The following is a 26,743-nucleotide window of genomic DNA, read 5'->3' as shown; positions in this document are numbered from 1 at the left end:
TGAGCTAATAGCCTTTAAAATACGCCATACAAATACGATTATGAAATAACGGGCGTTTCATATTATGGCAGCCTAAATAACTGATATAAGGACACTGAAATGTTTCTCACATAGTAAGATATGTAAGAGATACACTAAAATGCCTTGTAGTTACATAAAAAGACCGGTAATTACATTAAATCTCTTCCACCGTCATTTCCCTTATTTTATGTATATAGAACCTTATTTCATGCACATAGGATCTATTCATGCCCATATAAAATTAATGTCCTTAACTAACAGTAATTAGTATAATAATATAACCAACTAATGCAACTGAAGAATTTTTTAATGCACATAGAACCTTTTTTCATGCACATAGAACTTTATTTCATGCACATATAATTTTATTTCGTGCACATAGAACACTTATTTCATGCGCATATAATTTTATTTCATGCACATAGAACCTTATTTCATGCACATAGAATCTTATTTCATGCCCATAAAATTAACGTCCTTAACCAAAAGTAATTAGTATCATAATATAACCAACTGTAACTGAACAACTTTTTCATGCACATAGAACCTTATTTCATGCATATAGAACCTTATTTCATGCACATATAATTTTATTTATGCCCATTTAACACTTATTTCATGCACATAGAACCTTATTTCATGAACATAGAACCTTATTTCATGCACATAGAATCTTATGAGAAGTAAAAGAGCAAATACGGAAACCACTACTGCAATAATGATTTGTATTGCTTGTTAAATGTTAATTTCAATACAGACTACCGGTAATTAGCTAATCACAAGCGAATGAACGTCAAATTAGCCAAAGACGGAATTAGGGAAAAATGTGAAACCACAAGGAAAAAAATACGTTGTTAAGCATTACCTTCCCTTCAAATCCGAAAGGACTTCATCAGCTTCTTATTTGTCTTGAAAGAAACAAAACCATAACCAGATGATTTTCTTGAAGTATCCTAAAATATGACTTCAGCTAAAACAGGATCGCTGCGACTTGATTGAAAAATTCTTTCAGGTCTTTGGTTCTTGCTTCAAATGGTAAATTTGCTACAAATAGTTTGTATACAACAGGCGGTCTTGATTTCACAAGGGTGTGAGTTTTCTTCTTCTTTGGCTTAGCATATGAAATCTTTAGAGTTCAACCTTCGTATTCTTGAGAAAAAAATCGGTACTTTCATACAAGAATCGTGGTAAACCACGAAGAACAGAATCTAGAAAAGAATCCAATTGTCATAGACTAAATAGTTTAATATTCAGCCAATCCATCTCATACAACACAATACAAGAAGAGAGTTTACCGATGCTCTCATTAATTAAAGTTTCATCAGCAATATGAAGAAACTCAAGACCTACCAAAAGTTACATCCCTTGAAAGCCGTCAATCTCCAAATGGTTGAGGCCTAATAGATGGTTTTATACCTAATTAATATGCAGAATACTCTTTGAAAAAAAATGAAAACAGAAAGAAAGCGGAACAAATCAGGGATTCAAAACTTAATGAACTAATTTGAAGCATGAAAATTACAAAAATTGAGGAAAAACAAAGAACAACGGAAATAGAGAAATTACCTAAATGTAGATGAAATTACAGAGAACGAAGAAGGAAACAAGGTTGAAGATGGTCGAGTAATGTGCTTAAAATCCTATATATGGCGGTAGATCGTCGTAAATACTTTCATTGAATGAAAACATCTTGCAACATTTCATAACTCTGAAATTGGATGCAGAAATAACAGTTGAAATAAACAAACAGGCAACAAATGTAAAAAGTGAAACCTGAGATGTAAGTCTGTATGTCATCAAATCGAAAGACCCGTCAGGAGGAATAAAAGATATTGTTATGTCATTCTCAAAGCGGGCCAAACGCACGCACCTGAAGGTGAGATTCAGCTGTTATAACTTAGAATAGACAGACTGAACAGACTGTCTTACTAAAATGGGTTTTGTTTTACGAAGAAAATCAATGGTGCAGGTCCGGAAAAAAATTCAAGAAGCCAATATCAAATTAAACAATGAGACATACTGATGAAACTTGATATCCTCCATATCAATGGCTTTGCCTCTCGTTGTTTGACCTTGAGCTTCTAAAAGAAGTCTGTCATTCGGGCCAAGTTTACATTCGGGCATACCACTGCATCAAATATAAGAGGTTCAATGTATCCGGCCTGTCCTATGATCTAATTAAAAAAAATTCCTGTACCGAAATGATTGAAAGGAGATGAAGAAGATGAAGAATGAGTAGTGAGTGTACCGAAATGATAAGTTTGGGTTCAATTTCTTTGAAATTAGGTAAAATTTGGGGAAAATAATTACAGAAATGACAAATTAGGGTGGTGATCGTCTCACCGGCAATTTCTGTCGTCGTCGGCAGATGAGAACGATGATTGGCGATTGGAAATGGAGCATAGAGATGCCACTAATCGTAGAGAGAAAGAAAATGAGGAGTGAGAATGTGTTTTGGTAAAATGGTTTTGCTGGGGTAGTTTCTTACTTTTGCGTGAGATTTTCACACTAGATGAGCTAATCGCACCATCTATTATACATTAGATCCGAGGAAATTTGTGAATAGTTCTCATAGTTCTCATTATCTTGATGGTTCTCATAGGATCCCGAATCTATATATATATATATATATATATATATATATATATATATATATATATATATATATATATATATATATATATATATATATATATATATATATATATATATATATATATATATATAGAATTAGGATCAAATGAGTCCACCTTCTTTAGGTGAGTCCATAAGTCCTAATTCCGTCCATTAGATTTAAATAAAATCAAGGGTTCAGATTAAATCTCAAAATAAAGAGCTCATATAAAAACACAACAAAACCCTAATTTCCCATTTCAATCCTCACAAACTCAATTCTCACTTCTCCCTCTTCCTCCCCACCTTCTCTCTTCAACTCCACAGCAGCCACCGCCTTCGCCCACCACCCCGACACCACCACTAATCTTTTTTTTCCCAGATCTTACTATGGGGTCACTCTCTTTTCCCGTGTCTCCCTTGGCAACCACCTGACGCCACTACTCCTCATCTGCCGCCTCTCTTCCTTTTTTTTTCCAGATCCTATTAAAGCATGTCGCATTGTGTGCTGCCTATGTCGTCCATCCTCGTCTCCTCCTCAACCACCGCTGAAATCTTTTATTCTCAATTTTTTTTCCAGATTTTTTTTTCTATTACGGCCGTGGTTGTGGCGTTGTGGTGGGTCATGTGGGGTGTTGGTGGCGGTTGTGGCAGCCGTCTCTCCCTTTTCCGTTTTTTTTTCAGTTTACGGTGGGTTGTTGAGGTGTTGGTGGCGTTTGTTGCTGCCGCCTCCTCTCCCTTCTCTCTCTTCTTTTTTTTTCTTTTTCAGATCTAAAGTGGTTGTTGGTGGTGGGTCGTTTGCCGTGATGGTGGTGGTGATGTCATCGCTGTGGCTTCTCTTTTCTTTTTCTTTTTTTTTTGTCAGATTAACGGTCAGTATTTTTTTTTATTTTTCCCAGATTGGTTGTCAGTCGTGTGGTATTGGTTCTACCGCATATTCCCTCTGTTTTTTTAGATTGGTGGACAATTGGGTGACAAAGGCAGTGGTGGTTGGTATTAGTTATCGGCCGGGTGGTTGAGAGTAAAGTTTCATCGATATGGCTGAAGTTACATTGATAAGGACTAAAATTACAATTCTAACGGACAAAATTTAGTATAAAGTTTCACCGTGTTAAAGTTTCATTCCTAAGCGAATAACGTTTCAAAAACGAGGACTAAAGTTACATAAACCATTAAAATTATAAATGGCCTAAAAAAAATATAGTTCCATTTTTTAGCATTAAAGTTTTACTCGTATTATTACATTTATAAATTAGTGAAATTAAATCAATATAAATCATTTTTACATTACTAGTGTTAAAGTTGCAATTTTTAGCGTTAAAGTTTTATTTGTTAAATTAAATAAATTAGTGAAATTAAATAAATAACAGTCACAATTACATTATTACATAAATTTAAATTTTTATATTAAAAAAAGCCCCAAAAAAATTGAAGTTTCACTTTAAAGCATTAAAGTTTCACTCGTATACTATTAAGATTTCAGACAAATTTTAATTAAATTTAAAAAAATATTTGTCTTAATTACATTATTTCATAAAATCAATTTTTTATATTAAAAACTGCCTAAAAAATTAAAGTTACATTTTTTTATATTAAAGTTTCAGTTGTAAAATATTAAAGTTATATTTAAAAGTACAAAAATTTAAATTTTTATATATAAAATGACTTTCAAAAATTAAAGTTACGTTTGTAAAGAATTAAAATTACATTTACAGATTAAAGTTTCACTTTTAAAACATTAGAGTTTCAATTTAGAAATTGTTTAGAAGGTTCAAATCTCAACCATTAATCTTAGAAGATCAATGGCGTAGATTAGGACTTAGGGACTCACCATTTTAGGTGGACTCATTTGAACTTCACTATATATATATATATATATATATATATAATAAAATAATGTTATAGTGTTTGGATTGGTTTCAAATATACATTATTTATATTTATTTTGAGTTTTTTACCCACTAAAACTCATACGAAGTATTTGCATTTTTTTTAAACCTAAAGGGTAAAATCATTAATATTAACCAACAAGACAATGAGCTATCTTGGGCAACAACTACTATTGGTAAAATATTATATGGATGTTAATTAATATTTATAATTGTGAACACCGTTTAAAATGGTAAAAAAGTTACACAACAATTAAAGGAGAATCAAATTTGAAACCCGCGCAACGCACGGGCACAAAATCTAGTTAGTCTTATATTTCTGGTTTTTAATTGTTGATTTTTTATTAGTGATTGATTAGGACGAAATTTGATTTATTGTATGAAGTAAGAACATGTTTGATTGAATTTTTAGTGTCGAGGTAATTGCTGTAACTTTGCAGGATTTTTAATTAATAATCGATGCAGAATTGGGGAATGACTATTAGGGACGGAATTTTAGATATTGAAGTGTAGAACTTGTATAAAAAAATTGGGAGCATTTCAATATACGGTTTGGTTTGTGCAGATGTTTTGGTAGAATTGGACAGAAATTGAATTGTGCTGAAAGTAGTTTGCATTAGTTTGTGATTTATCTATTTATGCTTTGCTATTTAGTAGGAAAATTTATGAAAAGTTGATGCTGGGTAAGTTTGATATGACTATAATATAAACATGAGACCTTAAAGCCAAATCTTTTGATTAATTTATTTCTTAAAGATTGTATGCAAACATTCTGGAAAATGGAGGTTGGGTTCATAAATGGTTTAGAAGTCATGAGTTTGTTATATAGGTTGGATTGTTTAGCTTATGTGTATTGATATGTAATATATATGAATGGTGTGTAGAGCTTGAGTTTGTAGCCGAGGAGTTCTAAAGGTCACTTTTGCGGAATATCCATTTCCGACCAGGTAAGGAAAATGCTTGTCATTTTAAAACTATACAAAAGGGCTTATGAGATTATTTTCCATTTATATGTATTGATATAATATTTGACAAAGAAGGATGTTTAAATGGTTTGAAGCGGGTCATTTACAAATAGAACCGTCTTTTGATATTTTAAAGTGGTTTGTGAAGCGGGTCTTTTACTAATGGAGTTATCTTTTGATAATTTAAAGTGTTTGGTAAAAATGATTGTGAGAATGGTTTTGAAAAAAAACAATTGTTTATTTATATTTTTAGATAACTTTGGATTTAATGGATATGTGAAATGGTTTAAGTTTGGAAATCGAATTTTATTCTTTTGATGGATTTCATGAGGTAGAGGGGTATGATGTTTCCATGGACAGGAACTCCTATACAGGTGTCCACTGGAGGTTAGTTGATCGAGACCCCGCCTTCTGATCCTCCTCTTTGAGGTAAGCTCTTTGAGGGGCGTGCACGCTCGGGACTTTGGCCAGGTAATTACATAGTTGGGGAGGTCATCCTTGGTTCGAAACTTGATTGACCAAACCTTCTATTTTCCTCTACCCTGATATCATGATAAAGGATTGGTGGAATATTTATTTTTAAAAGTGATTTAGAAATGGTAAAGTGGTTTAAAATTTTAAGTTGTTGGTATTAAACATTTTAGTTACATGTATACTAGTTTGCTATATATACAAAATATTTGTAACGAGACTTGGTTTTCCTTGCTCAACCACGGTTGGTTGATATTTTCCGGTTTTTGTGTGTCCACCCAACTATTTATAATTTTGGTGGGTCTGTTATGAACCATATGGTATTTCTCGCCATAGTGGGGAGCAGTGCTAAATTTTGGTGTACAGGTTCAATGATTTTGCTTGGATAATGGCTTGGCTGGAGGGGAATGGAGAGTAACGTTTCTACGACTATTAGCTTGCTACAATTTTGGTCATGTCACTAAACTTTTGTTATATTTTACGCTTCCGGAGGATAGATTTCAAATGGACTTTTCGGTTTAATTATGTAATTTCGAGTTTTTAAGTACGAAAATATGTAATTATCGTCTTAAATTATTTTGTTAATTTTAGTTATATTTTACCTCCAGTGTAAATTTACCCTTGGACTGTAATCACTGGCACGATTTACCTCGTGCTCGTAACCCTCCCGATTTATCCGTTAATTATTAATCATTAGACAGGAAATTAAATATAAAAAAATGACGGATAAATTAGGGGTGTTACAGTTAGCTTGTGGGTGGTAGGCAAGACTACGCCTATGTTGCACCCCATGTTTCCTTAGAAGAGCATCCAATGTCCTTTCCCGAAAATGCGTTCCACGATCACTAATCACAATTCTTGGAACCCCAAATCTTGGAAATATGATTGTCTCCATGAGTTTTGTCACCGATTTTGCATCACAAGTTTTCGTTGGAATAGCTTCAACCCATTTGCTCACATAATCAACCGCGACAAGGATGTACTCATTCCCATGGGATGAGGGAAAAGGACCTTGATAATCAATCCCCCATACATCAAATAGCTCTACTTCAAGAATGTAGTTTGCGGGCATCTCATGCCTCCTTGAAATGTTTCCACTTCGTTGGCATTTGTCACATCCCTTGACATAGCTTGCCACATCTTGAAATAAGGTAGGCTAATAGAAACCGCATTGGAGCACCCTTGCGGCAGTTTTTCTTGAACTACCGTGCCCTCCACTCGGCATGTCATGGAAATGAGAGATTATTGGCTTTACCTCTTCATTTGGAATGCACCTTCTAATTATCCCATCCGCACAAGACTTGTAAAGGCATGGTTCCTCCCAAAAGTATTGCTTAAGATCGTGAAAGAACTTCTTCCTCTTATGGGAGTCATAGTCATGTGGGATGACCCCGGATACCAAGTAGTTGACATAATCTGCGTACCAAGGGACATCCATTAGACCAAGCGCGAACAATTGATCATCCGGCAAGGAGTCATCAATCGGTAGCCCATCCTTCACATTCTCATGGAATAGCCGAGAGAGATGGTCGGCTACTACATTCTCCACACCCTTCTTGTCTCTTATTTCAATATCAAACTCTTGAATCAAAAGTATCCACCGAATAAAGCGGGGTTTTGATTCCTTCTTGATTAGCAAATGCCCAATGCGGTATGATCGGTATGTACTATTACTTTAGAGCCCACCAAGTAAGAATGGAACTTGTTCATAGCATAAATGACCACTAGAAGCTCCTTTTCGGTGGTGGTGTAGTTTGCTTGAGCTTCATCCAAGGTTTTGCTTGCATAATATATGGCATGAAGTTTGTCATTCTTTCTTTGTCCAAGCACCGCTCCCACCGGTACATCACTAGCATCACACATCAACTCAAAAGGTTCTCCCCAAGTGGGAGGTTGCATATTGGAGCGGTAATGAGAGATTCTTTCAACCTATTAAAAGCATTCAAACATTCATTAGTAAATTCAAAGAACACATCTTTCCCGAGTAACAATGTTAAGGGTCGGGCAATCAAAGAAAAATCCTTGATAAATCTCCGGTAGAAACCGGCATGCCCTAGAAAACTTCTAACTCCTTTGACATTTGTGGGAGGGGTCAAGGTTTTAATCACTTCAATCTTGGTTTGATCCACCTCTAAGCCTTTACTTGACACAACATGACCCAAAACAACCCCGGATATGACCATAAAGTGACATTTCTCCCAATTCAAGACTAGATCGGTTTCTTGACACCTTTTTAAGACCTTACTCAAATTAGCTAAACATCCATCAAATGAGGTGCCTAAAACGGAAAAATCGTCCATAAACACCTCCATTATATCCTCAACATATTCGGAAAATATAGCTAGCAAACATCTTTGGAATGTGGTCGGCGCATTGCATAGCCCAAAGGGCATGCGCCTATAAGTAAAGGTGTCAAACGTGCACGTGAAAGTGGTCTTTTCTTGGTCATTAAGGTGAATCGGGATTTTGAAAAACCCCGAAAACCCATCTAGGTAGCAAAAGTGAGAGTGTTGGGCAAGTCTTTCCAACATTTGGTCAAGTAAAGGAAGGGGGAAATGGTCTTTCCTAGTCGCCTTGTTGAGGCGTCTATAGTCTATACACATTCTCCAACCCGTTGTGATTCTCGTTGGGATTAGCTCATTCTTGTCATTGGTGACCACCGTGACCCCGCCCTTCTTTGGTACAACATGCACCGGCTCACCCATGCACAATCGGAGATAGGGTAAATGATACTTGCATCATAGAGCTTCAACACCTCCTTCCTTACCACTTCTTTCATTGCTGGGTTAAGGCGGCGTTGAGGCTCAATAGAAGATACACCCTCATCCTCCAAGTGAATGCGGTGAGTGCAAAAGGAAGGGCTAATCCCCTTAATATCATCAATTGAGTACCCAATGACATCCTTAAATTTTCGCACAACATCAAGTAATTTTTGAAGTTCGGTGTCATTGAGTGCACTATTGACAATAATAGGGTATGTGTCATTAGGGCCAAGAAAAGCATGTTTAAGAGTTGAGGGAAGAGGTTTCAACTCCACTTGAGGAGGCGTGGATCTCTCCTCTTTTTTACCATCCCTTCTCAAGCTCTCAAATTCCTTATTAGGGTCTTCTTCAATTGTTGCTTCCATGGCCAAAGCATATTCCCGATGCTCCTTGCAACCCTTTACCTTGCCCTCAAGGAATCCTTGCAAACCCTTATCTTCTTCAAATCTTTCATGTCAACCCATTCTTCTACCATATCAATCATGTAACAAGACTTCTCTTCCGAAGGCTCCTTCATAGCTTTGTTCAAAGAGAACTCCACCTTTTCTTCACCAACTTGAAGAGAAAGCTTCCCATTTTTCACATCAATCATGGCACCCCCCATGGCAAGGCAAGGGCGCCCTAATATGATGGGAATGTTTGAGTCTTCGGGAATATCCATCACATAGAAATCACAAGGAAATTAAAGTTTTCCCACTTTGAGTGGAATATCTTCCACAAGACCAATTTGGTATCTTACCGACCTATCCGCAAGTTGTAATGAAACTCTTATTGGCACGAGCTCATAATCCTTCAATTTCTTGAAAATCTTGAGAGGCATAAGACTAATGCTTGCCCCCAAGTCACACAAGGCTCTCTCAATATGCACGGTCCAAATTTTGCAAGGTATGGAAAAACTCCTCGGAACTTCAAGCTTTTGGGGTACCTCATTCATTAGGATGGCACTACATTCCTTAGACAAATTCACCGTAGATGGTTGCATGGCATTCTTGTTGGAAATCAACTCCTTTAAGAATTTACCATAGGTTAGTATCTCCTTGATGGCATCAATGAAGGGCATGGTAATGTTAATTCCCTTCATCATGTCCATGAATTTCCCATATTTTTGCTCAAGTTTGCCCTTGCCAACCTTTGTGAAAAATGAATTGGTGGAACATATGTTCTCACAAGTTGTTGCTTAGGCTTGGGCTCTTCAACAATTTTTGTGGATTCATCAACTTGTGGGAAATAATCTGTATACTTCCCTTTAACATGAAGGATTATAACGATTTAATAAAGATGATTTAAGGTCATAAAATAAAATACATAAACAAAAGTAAAAGGATTTAGAATTAACCTCAGGTCCTAGCAAAATTGGCCTAAGAACAATATCAAAACTGATATTCGCCTATTAGTTGCACCCAAGACGATCTGAGATATACCCTTTGATTATGCTAGAAATCAATCTAAAATTTTCTGTAAAATTTTATTGTCTTTGTGTTTTGTGATGAAAAAGAGGAGGCAAGGTCAGAAAAAAGTATTAGGTTAGAAATAATTCTCTACCTTTCTTTTTATATAGACCGAAATCTGGAATCAATTAGGAAAGAAATAACCACCTAATTTTCGACCAAACAGACCGAAAATAAGGAGTGTATTTTCCTTATATTGGTCTTTCCAAAAATATATAATATGTGTTGAATTGTCATCTAGTGAGGATCGAACCCATGACCTCTTGGCTTGTGTACCCTCACTATTACCACTATGACACATTCAACTTGTTGATATTAAATACAACTGATTATATTTAATTACAATTAACAGATTAATTCGTCCAAGCTAACATTATATATATTTAATTAAATATAACTTATTATATTTATTTTACGAATTGATAGTTAATTCGTCTCAACTTAATATTATTTAATTTTCATTAAATAATTATCTCATCAACACATTGACTAACTTTTTAGTCATTCGGGGCATCAATGTAATTATATTTCTATAACCACATTTCTCAAACACGTCCAATAGGTGTGACCTTTAGGGACCAGTTGATCACCGCCATCTGTATGATAATAACGTCAAACTTTCTAGCAAGCCAACCGTTATTAGGTAAACGTTAATCAACTGATTAAATATACGAAGTATACCCTTGTGAACCTGTAAGAGATTTACAAATGTTATCACACTAATTTGTGGAGGACACCAGCTCCAACAAACTCCCACTTGTCCTCACAAGTGTATGTGCGATAACCGATTCCCATATCCTTTAAAATTTCTCCCACTCAATGTAAAACAATTTGCAAATCCGAATTCACAAAGGTTGTATTTTACAAGCGATCAGTATCAAGAGTGGTTTTCCCGACTAGAGAGTAACTTAACTAATAAACAAATCAACATTCGAGCATGGCCATGCATTTCAGTTACAACTCCTCGAGTGGCCCTGAGAAATAACTATACCTGATAAGGGATGTATATTTTCCTCAACTCGAATCCTGCAGACGTAAGCACAGTATGAAATGACCCAGAAAAAATCTACTTGGCCCCAGTTACGGTAGACCGTGAGAAAGAAACCAAAGTCACCCAAAGACTACCTTAATCTCAAGAGACAGTTGATGGTCAAAAGAATCGACTCTAGGTACACAATGGATGTCCTATCCACGACCTGGCACCGAATGTTATAAAACATTTAGGACTCCATTAAGTTGTCACAAAAAGTTGTCCTACGAGGTATCGTCATAATCTCGTATCTGTGATCGATTAGTCAACCGTTTAACTTATGGCTCGTTGAACCCACCATCAATCGCCTCGCACAATATAATAGCCGGAGTTATCACTCACATTGGCGATTACGGACCAAAACAAATATAATGTAATTCAGTTCACTTTGTGGCATTCAATGTTGTCAGTACAATCCACATGAAAAACAAAATATTATATATATAAAACGATGAAGTTATAAATAATATATGAAAAAGATAATGTATCAAATCCATAATCAAGTACTACAACTTAGGAACATGTTTAATTCCCATGGAATTAACATGCCCTACATGCTTATCATAATTCAACGGTTTGGTGAGAGGATTTGCGATGTTATCATCCGTCGCAATCTTGTCAATCACTATCTCTTCTTGCTCCACGTAATCACGGATCAGGTGAGCCTTCCGAAGTACATGTCTAGATTTGTTGCTAGACTTTGGCTCCTTAGCCTGGAAGATGACACCTCTATTGTCACAATAGATGGTGATCGGGTCATTCGAACTAGGAACTACCGAAAGCCCTTGTAAGAATTGACGCATCCATATCGCTTCCTTTCCGCCTCCGAGCGGCATAGTACTCGGATTGATAGTAGAATCTGCTACAACACTGTTTAGAACTCTTCCGGTGACCGCAAACACCATTAAGAGTGAAGACGAACCCGGATTTGAGATTTTGAATCATCTCGATCCGTTTGGAAGCTAGCATCTGCAGAATCAGGTTCAAGCATAGCTTAGTATCGCCTCCATAAGTCAATACCCAATCCTTAGTCCTCAGTAGGTACTTGAGGATATTTTTGATCGCTATCCGATGTGTTTCACCTGGAGTCTTTTGGTACCGACTCGTCATACTCAATGCATATGACACGTCGGGACGTGTGCATATCATGGCATACATGATCGATCCTATTGCGGAAGCATAAGGAACACGACTCATGCGCTCAATACCTTCAGCGTCGTGGGTGATCGAGACTTGCTCAACCGCATCCCGGTCGTCATAGGAAGGTTCCCCTTCTTGGAGTTGGTCATGCTGAACCTCTCAAGAACCTTATCTAGATAAGACTCCTGACTAAGTGATAACGTCCGTCGTGATCTATCTCGGTAGATACGGATTCCCAAAATACGCTGTGCCTCACCCAGATCTTTCATCTGGAAATGGTTTTTCAACCATTCTTTAACCGAAGATAGGAGAGGAATGTCATTCCCAATCAAGAGTATGTCATCGACATACAATATCAAGAATTCAATCTTGCTCCCACTCGACTTGATATATAAGCATGGTTCTTCGACCGATCGAGTGAAACCATACTCTTTTATCACTTGGTCGAAACGATGATTCCAACTCCGAGAAGCTTGCTTAAGTCCATAAATGGAACGCTTAAGCTTGCATACTTTCTTAGGATGTTTAGGATCTATGAAACCTTCAAGTTGCACCGTGTACAACTCTTCCTCCAAATAACCGTTTAAGAAGGCGGTTTTCACATCCATTTGCCAAATCTCATAATCATGAAATGCGGCAATCGCTAAGATTATCCGAATGGAATGTAGCATGACTACAGGTGCAAAAATCTCATCATAATGCAATCCTTGCACTTGAGTGAAACCTTTTGCCACAAGTCGTGCCTTATAGATATCTGGTTGCGCGTCTACAGAACGCTTTATTTTGTAAAGCCATTTGCACTGTAGAGGTTTTACCTTATTAGGTAAATCAACTAGATCCCATACGTTATTCTCATACATGGAGTCCATCTCGGATTGCATGGCTTTGAGCCATAACTTTGAGTCGAAACAGGCCATAACACCTTTATAGGTTGCGGGTTCATTACTTTCAAGAAGTAAAACATCATTCTCCTCGACCATACCAATGTATCTGTCCGGAGGATGAGAGTCTCTACCCAACCTCCTAGGTTCCTCAGGAATATTAACCGTATCATCTGGGTTGGAGTACGACTTCCTCCATCTGTTCCTCGGTTGTTGGTTCTGGAATCTCCGACAGCTCGAAGGTTCTATTACTCGACTTGTTCTCGAAAAATTATTTCTCTAAGAACGTCGCACTAGCCGCAACAAATACTCGATGTTCGGTAGGCGAATAGAAGTAATGACCAAATGTTCCTTTTGGATAACCTATAAAGTATGTCTTGACCGATCGCGGGCCGAGCTTATCCTCGTGTCTCCACTTGACTTGACATAAGCCTCGCAACCCCAAGCCCGAATAAAGGACAAGTTAGGTACCGTTCCCTTCCACATTTCATATGGAGTCATGTCGACAGCTTTAGACGGACTTCAGTTAAGTATAAGAGCAGCTGACAAAAGAGCATAACCCCATAATGAATCAGGCACTACGGTGTGACTCATCATGGATCGAACCATATCAAGTAAGGTTCGATTTCTCCATTCGGACACACCATTTAATTGAGGTGTTCCAGGTGGAGTTAACTGTAGAGCGATTCCACAGTCTTTCAGGTGTTGATCAAACTCATTTGAAAGATATTCGCCACCACGATCTGAACGGAGTGCTTTAATCTTTCTACCTAGTTGGTTCTGTACCCTATTTTGGTATTCCTTGAATTTCTCAAAGGACTCACTTTTATGCTTCATTAAGTAGACATATCCGTATCTACTCAAATCGTCCATGAAAGTGATAAAATATCTATAGCCATCTCTAGCGGTAATTGACATAGGTCAACATATGTCCGTATGTATGAGTCCTAATAGGTCACTAGCGCGCATTCCAACACCTTTGAAGGAAATTCGAGTCATCTTGCCAATGAGACATGATTCACACGTGCCATATGCAGAAAATCCGAATGAGGGAATAGTCCCATTATCGACGAGTTTCTTTACGCGTTTCTCATTTATGTGTCCCATTCGACAATGTCATAGATAGGTTTGATCTTTGTCACCAACCTTTAATTTCTTATTATTCATGTGTAATACTTCCGTGGTTTGATCTAAGATATAAATTCCATTCATGGAAACTGCTTTGCCATAAATCATTTCATTAAAAGAGAAAATACAACTATTATCCTTTATTGAAAATGTAAAACCGTCTTTAGCAAGTACGGAAACAGAAATAATGTTCTTAGAATAAACTGGGTACATAGAAACAGATATTTAAAGATAACTCAAAACCACTAGGGAGTTGGATTACATATGTTCCCTTCGAGGCAGCAGCTACTCGTGCTCCATTCCCGACTCGCAGGTCCACATCACCTTTTTCGAGAGGTATGATGTTCTTTAGGCCCTGCAAATGATTACACAGATGAGAACCACAACCAGTATCTAGTACCCAAGTTCCGAAACTTGCATGGTTAATCTCAATCATATGAATATAAGATGACATACCAACAGGAACGACGCGGCCTGCCTTGATGTGTTCACGGTAGACGGGACAGTTCCTCCTCCAATGTCCAGTCTTGTGACAATGGTGGCACTCTATGTCACCGCCCTTGCTCTTTGTCTTGCTCTGTGAGCCACTAGTCTCACCAGGCGCACTCTTACCGTTTCCTGGCTTCTTAAACTTTGGCTTACCTACAGTTAGGTCGCCATGAGCCTTGCCCTTACCTTTACTCTTGTTGTGAATCGTGAGAACATCCTGCTTCATGCTCCCACTCAATTTCATATCCTTCTCGGTCTGTACGAGAAGGGAGTGCAGCTCATGAGGACTCTTTTTCAAGTCATTCATGTAGTAGTTCGCCCTGAAAAGGGCAAAACCATCGTGAAGAGAATGAAGCATTCGGTCAATGACAATGCTCTCACCGATTCTACAATTCGGTGACTCAGTTTTCGACATTCTCAATCATGTGAAGAATGTGTGGGCTAACCGGTTGGCCCTTCTGGAGTTTCGCATCAAAGAAGCGACAGGTATGCTCATATGTGATGATTCTCGGTGCCTTTGAGAACTCATTAGTGAGCGTGGTGAAAATCTTGTTTGCACCTTGGGCAATGAAGCGTCTCTGCAAATTGGTTTCCATTGCAAAGATGAGTACGTTCTTTATCGCACCCGCTTCCATAACGAAATCACTATAAGCGAGTGACTCGTTGGCTCCTGCATTTGGCTCTGGTTTGACCGGTATTGGCTCGATTAAATACCCGAGCTTACCGTCGCAATGGCGGCATTCCGTAGTGCCGCCTCCCGGTCGCAAAGTTGGACCAATCATTCTTGATCGCGTGGGTCGATTCATTTGGTCCATGAATACTTTTAGCCAGGATGATCGATCTAGTGTGGCACTAGGCATTGGGATTGCGTTATTTCCAGCCATTTGTTGTAAATGATATTATTGATAATAAGCGTGTTCTACATCGAAAGAAGAATAAAATAATAAGCATGCATCGTTTTTATTTTAAGTCTAATGAACTAATGTCATAACGCGAAGACTCAAAAACTTTTATACAATTGACCTCCCTCAAGAATTATATAAATGACCCCAAGACTCAATTCTCTGTAAATTGATAAGCTAACTTGTTAGCTAATTCAACCGTTAGAATTCCTGGTCGATAAATTTCTGTAAATTCTATCTTTAGTCCATCATAATCACGAGAAACTCTTCGGACTATGATGTTGAGGTAAACTAAGTCAACACAACTACTTACCCAACGTAGAAGGGGTCATATTAGGCCTACCGACGAAGAAGGGACTCATAGATGTTTGCCCTTATAAAGACTAATCTCAATTTCCGTTTTAGAGGAAGATCCCATCAACTATTTTTAATTCATTTTAAGTGAACTATAATCTAGCATGCGAGAATGATTTAAACTAAAGTGATGGCTTATAGACTGTGACATCTGCATGTCCATGAAAACTAACATACAACTATATGAGTCAATTTTCATGCATTTTAGTAGTAGGTGGTTTGGTTTTAGGCGGAATATGATGCAATTACTAGCATGTGAATGAAAAGCAATAAAATGAAAAACGTAAAAAAAAAAGTAAAAGTCCTAGTGTGGCCTATCCTATCAAAATGAACAATAAATACAAGTTTGGAATCCATCCTTGGACCCGAGAAGCTTGTCTTGATGTTCCATCTTGATCCATGTAGCGGGAGTGAGCTTGAATCTTCATCTTTTTAGTCTTCTTTGAAATTACAATAAATAAAATTACATAATTGACCTATTAATTACATTCTAATTTCAAAAACCCAAAACTAAAATAAAGGAGATTCGAGATCTCATAATTACATAAAAATCATGTTTCCTTCATTACGAAAACATGATTGACTAAGGCCACACTAAGTATTACATAATACAACTGATTGCAAAAATTAAATACGTAAATAAAATTCATTCATTCGATTCATTCAACAAAAATAAAAGCATTAACTAAAATAAATTAAACATACATAATACAATACATTAATTATGTTGATTAATTTATCCAAACCACCTATTTAAATTAAATTAAGTGACAATTCCGCAATTTAATCACATTAATTCATACTTAATCCATATTAAACTTGTAATATGAATTCTATCCGTCAAAATTTTAAACTGCTTTAAAATAACTCGGTATCATTAAATTGTGAACCGATTCACAATAACTAATTGGCCAAAATAAAAAAAATAAAATCCAAATTTTTTTTTTTTTTAAATTGGTTACGGCAAAAAAAAAACAGATTTTTTTTTTTTATGTTTCAGTTGCACGGCTGAAAATTTTTAAAAAAAAAACCCTTTTTCTATTCTAATTTGGAAAATAGGAAAAACTTTCCATAATTTTTTTCCCTTTCTATTTCGGCAAAAAGGCAAATAAAAAAAATTTCCTTTTTTTTTCTTTTCTCTCGGTTTACCAAAAAAAACAAAACAATTTTTTTTTTTTTATTATACGGTAAACCCTAAAAAAAACGCCCTTCCCCTTTTTTTTCTCTTTTGCGGCACTTATGCCCTAATTCAAAGATATGATGAAAAAGTTTAAGTTGCTATTAGGACATGATTTAGCAAATACATTAACAAACATGATTAATCGTATATGCTAAAACTATATAGCAAAAACGAATTCTTATATCAATGACATGATGATACTATATGTAATTTAACTTAATCTGCATTAAATCAGAATCTACCAAATTCTTCATATGATAATGTTAACCAATTAAAACAATGGTATGATCTATAGAAATTGGTTATATATCATCAAACAAAAGAAAAAAACGGCACAATAAAATTTTCGAATCACAAAAAGAAACCCTAATTTTTTTCAAAAATCAGGTTATGTTTACATACAATTTTTATGAAAATCATCAAGATTAAAATCGTAGCTTAGAGCTCTGATACCACTTGTGGGAAATAATCTGTATACTTCCCTTTAACATGAAGGATTATAACGATTTAATAAAGATGATCTAAGGTCATAAAATAAAATACATAAACAAAAGTAAAAGGATTTAGAATTAACCTCAGGTCCTAGCAAAATTGGCCTAAGAACAATATCAAAACTGATATTCGCCTATTAGTTACACCCAAGACGATCTGAGATATACCCTTTGATTATGCTAGAAATCAATCTAAAATTTTCTGTAAAATTTTATTGTCTTTGTGTTTTGTGATGAGAAAGAGGAGGCAAAGTCAGAAAAAAGTATTAGGTTAGAAATAATTCTCTACCTTTCTTTTTATATAGACCGAAATCTGGAATCAATTAGGAAAGAAATAACCTCTTAATTTTCGGCCAAACAGACCGAAAATAAGGAGTGTATTTTCCTTATATTGGTCTTTCCAAAAATATATAATATGTGTTGAATTGTCATCTAGTGAGGATCGAACCCATGACCTCTTGGCTTGTGTACCCTCACTATTACCACTATGACACATTCAACTTGTTGATATTAAATACAACTGATTATATTTAATTACAATTAACAGATTAATTCGTCCAAGCTAACATTATATATATTTAATTAAATATAACTTATTATATTTATTTTACGAATTGATAGTTAATTCGTCTCAACTTAATATTATTTAATTTTCATTAAATAATTATCTCATCAACACGATGACTAACTTTTTAGTCATTTTGGGCATCGATGTAATTATATTTCTATAACCACATTTCTCAAACACGTCCTATAGGTGTGACCTTTAGGGACCAGTTGATCACCGTCATCTGTATGATAATAACGTCAAACTTTCTAGCAAGCCAACCGTTATTAGGTAAACGTTAATCAACTGATTAAATATACGAAGTATATCCTTGTGAACCTGTAAGAGATTTACAAATGTTATGACACTAATTTGTGGAGGACACCAGCTCCAACACAACTGCCTTTGGAGTTTCCACAACAACTTCTACTAGATCATCTTCAACCTCTTTTTCTTCAACCACCTTTGGTGGTTCAACCACAACATCCGGTTTACTACTTTTTCTTTTCTTGATGAATACCCGATCCTCCAACTCTCTACCACTCCTCAAATGTATAACATTTATGGTTTTTGGATTCTCCTCGGTTTTACCCGGAAACTTTCCATTTGAGGCTTGCAATTGACTCACTTGAGAAGCCAATTGGGAGATTTGATTATCCGTCATTCTTTGGGAGGCTTGCACCTGAGTTATCAATTGGTTGATAGAAGATGTTGTCTCCTCTTGTTTTTGGTTAGAATGAGCAATGAATTGGGTTTGAGTACTCATAAATTGCTCCATCATGAGCTCCAAATTTGATTTAGGTTGGGTGGGTTGTTGAAGGGGTTGAGAGTTTTGTTGGAATGGTTGAGAATTTTGTTGAAATGGTGGGTTGTTTGGTTGATTGAGTGGTTGGAATTGTTGTCTCGGTTGGAAGGATCTCCCTTGGAAACCCGGTGGTCCTTGGTTAAATGTTGTATTTTGCTTTTGGGCTTGGAAGTATGGTGTAAATTGTTATTTTTGTTGGAAAGTGGGGTTTTGGACATTTTGTTAGCCACAGAAAAAATTTGGGTGGGCTCTCATTCCGGGGTGGTATTGATTGTTGTTGAATGCTTGCTTTGCCGGACTTGATTCCCACACTTCATTCACTTGCTCCATACAATTACCCTCTCCCATCATCAAAGGACACTCATTTGGTGGATGTCCTTGATCTCCACAAATCTCACAACAATATACTTGGTTCCGAGTAGATGAAGAGTTGCTAGAGGTGTTTCTTGAACTCATCAAGGCAACTTGTTGCTTGAGCTCTTCTATTAACCCTTTGACCTCAACATTGTTAGTCGACTCGACGGTTGACTTTCCCTTCCTTTTGTGCGTATCATTATTCCAATGAAAAGTTCGGGAAGCCATTTCCTCAATAAGCTCCTTGGCCGTCTTGTGATCAATTTTGTCCAATGCCCCCTTTCTCGAGCCGGAATCTAGGTTCATTTTCATCTCATTGCTCAACCCCTCATAAAAGTTGTTGATCAACTCATCATCTCCGATCCCGTGGTGAGGACAGAACCTTTGGAGTCCCTTATAGCTTTCCCATGCCTCGTAAAGGGTCTCATCATCATGTTGGGTGAAGTCTTGAAGCTCACTCTTGATTCTTGCGGTCCTTTGTGGTGGGAAGTACTTGTTTAAGAAGGCCTTGGAGACATCATCCCAAGTTCTAAGTAAATCGGGCTCACAACTCTTCAACCATTCCTTAGCACTCCCCCTCAAGGAGTAGGGAAAGAGCCTAAGGCGGAGTGCATCCTTTGATACTCCATTTGCTTTAAACATGTCACAACTATCCAAGAATTCATTAAGATGTTCATTGGGGTTTTCGGTGGCTCCCCCTCCGAATTGGTTTCCTTGGACTAGTTGCAACAAAGTAGCCTTCACATCAAAGTTGTTGGCTTGAATAGGCGGCTTGACAATACTTGGGTTCACCACCTTTTTCGGAACGAAATTATCCCTCATAGGAACCGCGACCATTGTTGCTTCTTCGGGAATTCCAAATGGATTCTCAAAAGACTCAAAAGTACCATGTTCTTCTAGAACGTCTTCCACTACTAAATGTTCTTCGAAATTAGGAGTTTCTATCAATCCCCTTCTTCGGAGTGAATTAAGTCTTCTTGCGGTAGCTTCGATCTCGTGGTCAATCGGATGTATAGGTTGACCTCTTCGATTTCTCATACTCATGCAAAAATTCCTACACACTCAAGATAAGGATTAGTAACTGTGAGATCCCTAAAAAAATCTCTTTTTTCGAAATATATATAAATATGGAGTCGCCAGTAGGTTTTATAAAAAAAAAACATACAAAAATAAGGTTAACGAAAAAGGCCCCTTTTGATCCCTGGTATGGGGACTGATCCGTCACTCCGGTCTGAACCAAAGATTGCGGATTCGGGGGTAAAGGTACGACCAGGGAAGGTGTTAGGCACTCGGATCGCCCATCAAACTGACGGCCTCTACTATTTAATTGTAATATTGTATATTTGACGAAATTAATAAAAGAATACGAAAAAGATACAAATTATATACAAAGAGAAATAAACTAGGTTAGTCAATATAATAAATAGAGAAAATAAACAAAAGACAATAAAATAATTAGATAAAAAGAAAGAGTAAAGAAAAACTTATTTGAATCTGGTACCCTCAGGCCTATGTGGATGTTGACTATTAATAATAATCGACTTTGTCGTAAATTATTGGCTCTTATGCGCTTATATGAAAACTGCGACAATTTATGTATGTAGTTTGATTTGAAATTGGAATAGAATATTTGAGACGGATGATATATAATGGAAGTATTTGAATTTGGGTCTGGTATTATGATCACGTCCTTGGTGATTCCTCCTGAAAATATTTTATTTTTGTCCTCCCTGTATTATGATTTCCATGGAGTATATTTATAGTGTGTGGAGTTTGGGGTTATTGAAACAATTGGTCTCCCTTGTGACGGGTTACCATTTGTGACGGATATTTTGTGAGATAAAATGGTAACAAAATGGGTTAGTGGAGAAAGGAAAACACGTGAATAGTGTTGCAGAGAGAGATAAAATGGGTACATTGTGAGGTAAAATGGTATCCGTCTTCAGCTTGTAACAGATATGTCATGTCTTCAATTAGAATTTGGGTTATTGAAAACTAGCAAGATAAGAGTTTGTCTCCTAATTCTACTTAGCTTTTCGTTCGGTGTGCTAATGTAGTTGCACGCAATACGTATCACTTTGGTGGTAATATTTTGATCTTCATAGGAATAAACAAATTTGGTTTTATCCCTTTGCACGTGGATAATTATCACTAGGACTGTTATTTTGACCAATTGGTCTCTCTTGTGACGGGTTACCATTTGTGGCGGATAATTTGTGAGTAAAAATGGTAACAAAATGGGTTAGTGGAGAAAGGGGACCACATGAACAGTGTTGCAGAGAGAGAAAAAGTGGGTACTTTGTGAGGTAAAATGGTATCCGTCACTTCAAAGTGACGGATATTGCATGTCACAAATGAGAATTTGTGTATTTTGACATGGGATACATGGTTTGTCAGACTATTTCTATCCGGAAATGCCATACACCTTGACTGTTTGGTAAAATATTTTGTGTATTAATTATACACAATTTTCTATCCGCTGGCGTTTGAAAAATTCGAAATTTTTAGTTCAAATTTTCGAATTTTTTTTAGGTCCCCTTATAATATTGCCGTTTCGCCCCCGCTGAAAATTTTCGCCCCCGCTAACTTACATTCCTGGCTCCGCCACTGGTTGGAAAGAATGAAATGGATATTTACTAATGGTTTTATGTCATTAATTAACAAAGTGGGCTAAGGGAAAATAAAAGAGTTAAAGGGTAGTTTTAGGCCATTTTAAATAGTTTATGGGGAAGTAAGTGTAAAGAGCCTTTAACTATAACATTGTCAATTTTCATTTAGTTATTTAGTTTTAGCCTCATCATCGCGTACCCGTAAGGCTAGGTAGACATTTTGAGGTGTCTACAGAAGCCCCCACTTTGACCGAGTCTGAGTAAGACGAAGGTCAAAGTAATCCGGTCGGGACAGATAAAGGATAAGAAACGTACCTGGGCCTCTTACATTACCTGTCTGTAGTAGCTAGAATCTTGAACTGGCTTAGCAAAACTTTGTTTTACTAATCTGGAATGAAGCTGGAACTGGTGCAACGAAACTTTGTTTTGTTGGTCTGAAACTGGCATAATGAAATTTTCTTTCACCAGTCTGGAACTGGTATAGCCAAACTTTGTTCGGCTGGTCTGGAACTGGCATGACAAAACTTTGTTTTGTCAAACCGGAATGGAGTTGGTAAAACTTTGTTTCACCAATCTGGAAACTGGCATGGCAAAACTTTGTTTTCACGGCGGTGCGGAATCAGTAAAGCAAAACTTTGTTTTTCTTTGTCCAGAATCTGGAATAGCCAAACTTTTTAGCGATCCGGATCGGTAGAGCGAAACTTTGTTTATTTGTGCAGAATCAGTTAAGCAAAACTTTGTTTCACTTAAGAGTGAACCTGCAAAATTTGATTTCACAAGCTCGAATGCGTGTCAGGGCCCCCCGACCGAGGATTCAAAATTTTATTTTGAAAAGGGATTAGAATATAAAATTTGATTTTACAAACTAGGATTTGCAAAATTTTATTTCGCAAAAGGCTAAGTTCAAAAATTTTTATTTTAAGAACTCAGGTGCATGTCAGGGCCTACCGACCAGAGGATTTGAAAATTGCAAAATTTTATTTCACAAAAAAGGTAAGTTCAGAAAATTTTATTTTGAAAAAGGATGGGTAAGATCGTAAAATTTTATTTTACAAACCTAGATGCGTGTCAGGGACCGCCGACCGATAAGTTTGAAAATTGCAAAATTTTATTTCGCAAAAAGGGCAAGTTCAGAAAATTTTATTTTAAGAACTTAAAATGCATGTCAGGGCCTGCCGACCAAGTGATTTGAAATTGCAAAATTTTATTTCGCAAAAAGGCAAGTTCAGAAAATTTTATTTTAAGAACTCAAAATGCATGTCAGGGCCTGCCGACCAAAGGATTTCAAAATTTTATTTTGAAAAAGAAGCTGATTTGAGGATCGGAAAATTTTATTTCACTAAAAGAGCTGGAGAATTGATTAATTTTGAAACTGACAAAATTTTATTACGAGAAAAATGAGACTTTATGAGAAGCCCCCACTTTGGACGAATCTGGAAGATGAATGACAAAGTAGTCGACTGGAGCAGTTAGTGACAAATATATGACACATAAAATGCAAATGCATGTCCTAGATATGATGCAAAAAAATGTTATTTTTTGAAAACATTTGAAATGAGATAGAAAAAGTTTTTGAAAACATTCAAAATGAGAGAGAAAATTTTTTTATTTTTATTTTTTGAAAATATTTTGAAAAATATGGGGTCTGACCCAAATGTGATCCAAGTAGAAAGACTAGACACTATTATTTTGGAAGTAACTTAAATTCTAACAATTTCTCTGGTGTGGAGAATGAATGTATCATTTTTACTTGACCTCTTAATTTGAGTTATATTTGATGAGTTCTGCCCTCTTTACAGTAACAAGCTCTGCTAATTACGCAAAACTAATACCATAGAAACAAAATACTTTTGTGGCCGTATAAACCTAGTGTACATCCCTGAAATCTTAGATGCTAAACGAGGGTGATAAATGGAATGGATTAGAAGGTTCCATAGCGTTAGAAGACACTGGAGATCTGTGTGCCTCTCTCACTCACCTAAATGAGTGAAAGGGTCGTCCCAAAAGGAATGGAGACAATGTAATTGTGGATTAACTCGTCTGAGAAAGGGAAAAAAATGACTACTCTGCAATTTGATTGCAATTTGACTGGAATTGTTTTGTCTTGTGAAATTTTGAGAGCTTTAAGACTTTTTATATTGTATCCATTTGAGATTATAACTTTTTTGTCTTTGACTTTTTTTTTGTGAGACTTTTGTCACTAGAGTTGTATCTATTAGAGATCATATTTTTTTTGTCTTTGACTTTTTGAGACTTTTGTCGTTGGATTTGATTGCATCTTTGTCTGGAATTTTGGTTGACTTATGAGAGTCTTTGGTGTGAGTATTTTTGAGCTTGTATTGATATTTTGACTCACATCTTGAGTTCATTTTAAGGGACTAGTGGTCACCTATTAAATAGCACGGAGTGCGCGCTCCCGTGTCTTATTTGATATGGTTGGGCACGGGTGTACTATGAATTTGGTTTGAACATTTTTGAACTAATTTTCTTGCATCAACGGGAATGGTTGAGAATATTTGATAAAATGGTTGGTCATATGAGATTGTGCTCATCTAGTAGTCATTGAGATATGAGATATTGACAAATCAGGTAAAAAGCAATTTGTGCTTATTTGGTAAATCGACGAAACGGGTAGAAAGATGTAGTCTCCAAATCTAGAGGTCACCTAGAGACACGGCGATTAAGGAATTATCACACCACAGGAGATGGAAAAGGTGGTCATATGCACGCCCTCGTTCAGGCTGACTCTAAGAGGCCGATTGATCTACACTAAAGAGATACGCCCTAAAGTATTTCAAGTCTATTCTACTAGTTAAGAGTAAAAAGTAGAACAAGTTATTAATAAAAATGATATATGCTCGTATTTATTTATTTATGTAACTCAGAGAGGACTTGAATGGTCCTATATTAAATAGATATTTGAATTTCATATTATATTATTTAACTTAAGAAATAAAGTGTCTACCAAAAATTATCAAATTTGAACAGTAAGTGATCTACCACCCCTTAGAAATTGTTGGAAAGACAGGACCTCCTTATGACAAACTATTTTGTGATCAAAGAGACATACCCTCTTCAGAGTTGACCCACTAATTAATGGGTACGTGGAGTAAATGTTGCTCATCTGCAAAAAACGATGTCTTTGCAATTACACAAATTCTTGTTTGTGACGGCACATATCCGTCACTCTTGAGTGACGGATACCATTTTACCTCACAAAGTACCCACTTCTTCTCTCTCTGCAACACTATTCATGTGTCCCCTTTCTCCACTAACCCATTTTGTTACCATTTTATCTCACAAAATATCCGCCACAAATGGTAACCCGTCACAAGGGAGACCAATTGTTGCAATTAAGCTCATTCATTCTCGTAGTAAGAGGATATATTCGCAATATTATTCAAGGCTTGACTTAGAAACTGTTAAAGCATTTTGAAAATCTAGATTGGGAAAATTTGAGAGAATTGTTTTCGAAATTGACGGTAAGACTCAACGTGTGACGACAATTTACATGGATTTCTACAATGGATCACAAATGAGTTTTTTTAAGAATGGAAATTTGTCAAAGAAAGAAGAAAAAAAATGTTTTTTTTTAATAAATCGAAAAAAAAAAAACCTATTTATTTTTAAGAAATTTTGTATCAAAAAGATAATAAAAAAGGAAATATAACATACGAGATTTATATGCAAGTATCTAGTGTTTTATCTATTTTCACATATGTGCAGGACTATAGAGATGTCGAAATCTTTCCTATTAATTAAGGTGCACAATTTTTTAGCCTATGTGAGACTAATTATTTTAAGAAAACTAGAAAAAAAAGACATCTATGGACACTTAACATGGACCGCGAGTTGTGACAAACATGTCAGACAAGAAATTATATGCATCCTTTTTATACGACTTATGAGACCCAAATACTAACAAAGGCTACGTACAATCTGCGAACTACCCATGCCTAAAACTCTAGAATTTGATTAACAAAGTTACTGGTTGGTGCAAACATATGTTAATGCCAATGGCGGACGCACGTTATAACAATAGGGGTCCATGGACACCCCCTAAGATTAGAAAAAATCTGTATAACTTGTTGCTTATAGATGATAGGACACCCTAAAGTTATAAATAGGACTCCTGATTGACCACTTGTCAACCAACAAACACTACTTTATTTACTTATCAGTCATGAATTTATCTAAAGACTAGTTGTTCCTCCGCGCGCGATGCGCGCGGAGTCCCAAGGACCGTCTCCATCATTCAGAAAATATTTAGCTTGCATATAACTTAGAAATGTTATTTATACATAATATTTGTTTACATAATGATTGCCTAACAATTCACTATAAAAATTATGAATCAAAATTAATTCCAGACTTTATCAAAACTCGAGGAAGAAATAATCAAAACTGATTCTAGAAATTACCAAACCTCACTAACAGTCACCAAACTACCTGTGATACTTCAACGTCCTTGAACCATATAATCTCCTCGAGAACATTACGAGAAGCAGAGGAACCATTATAAATAATAAATCTGAAACTCAAAAGGGCCCTCATAATTTGAAGGAGGTTCAGCTAGTGTCCATCCTCTAATCGTTATGCCCTGGCTCGTGGCAATTTCCTCTTGCAGCATCCTGGCCTCCCACTCTTTGATCTTCAGGGTATGC

The 26,743-nt window shown here is 36.3% G+C and overlaps 2 protein-coding genes and 1 non-coding gene across 3 annotated transcripts; 1 reads left to right on the top strand and 2 right to left on the bottom strand.

Moving 5' to 3' along the window:
• Positions 1-9,403: 9,403 nt before the first annotated feature.
• LOC141627970 (uncharacterized) lies at positions 9,404-18,975 on the bottom strand. Its single transcript, XM_074441165.1, has 2 exons — positions 18,697-18,975; positions 9,404-9,850 (listed from the first exon to the last, which is right to left on the bottom strand). The coding sequence occupies exons 1-2, from the start codon at positions 18,973-18,975 to the stop codon at positions 9,404-9,406; spliced, it is 726 nt and encodes a 241-aa protein (XP_074297266.1).
• A 363-nt stretch (positions 18,976-19,338) lies between these two features.
• LOC141627969 (uncharacterized) lies at positions 19,339-20,508 on the bottom strand. The gene has a single exon (XM_074441163.1). The coding sequence runs from the start codon at positions 20,506-20,508 to the stop codon at positions 19,339-19,341; it is 1,170 nt and encodes a 389-aa protein (XP_074297264.1).
• On the top strand, positions 19,832-19,938 carry LOC141635877 (small nucleolar RNA R71). Its single transcript, XR_012540532.1, has one exon. It is a non-coding gene; the product is annotated as a small nucleolar RNA R71 (small nucleolar RNA).
• Positions 20,509-26,743: the final 6,235 nt, after the last annotated feature.

Source organism: Silene latifolia, chromosome Y (genome assembly GCF_048544455.1).
Source record: "Silene latifolia isolate original U9 population chromosome Y, ASM4854445v1, whole genome shotgun sequence".
Lineage (NCBI taxonomy): Eukaryota > Viridiplantae > Streptophyta > Magnoliopsida > Caryophyllales > Caryophyllaceae > Silene > Silene latifolia.
The sequence above is the reverse complement of the archived record's forward strand: the minus strand, read 5'-3'. Positions and strand labels throughout refer to the sequence as shown.

Bases quoted from the DNA above. Each gene is read 5' to 3' on its own strand.
- LOC141627969 (XM_074441163.1), bottom strand. From the start codon at position 20,508: ATGAGAAATCGAAGAGGTCAACCTATACATCCGATTGACCACGAGATC.
- LOC141627970 (XM_074441165.1), bottom strand. From the start codon at position 18,975: ATGACGGATAATCAAATCTCCCAATTGGCTTCTCAAGTGAGTCAATTG. The intron at 9,851-18,696 runs GTGTCCTCCACA...TTTTTCACAAAG, and splicing joins AGGCAGTTGTGTTGGAGCTG to GTTGGCAAGGGCAAACTTGA.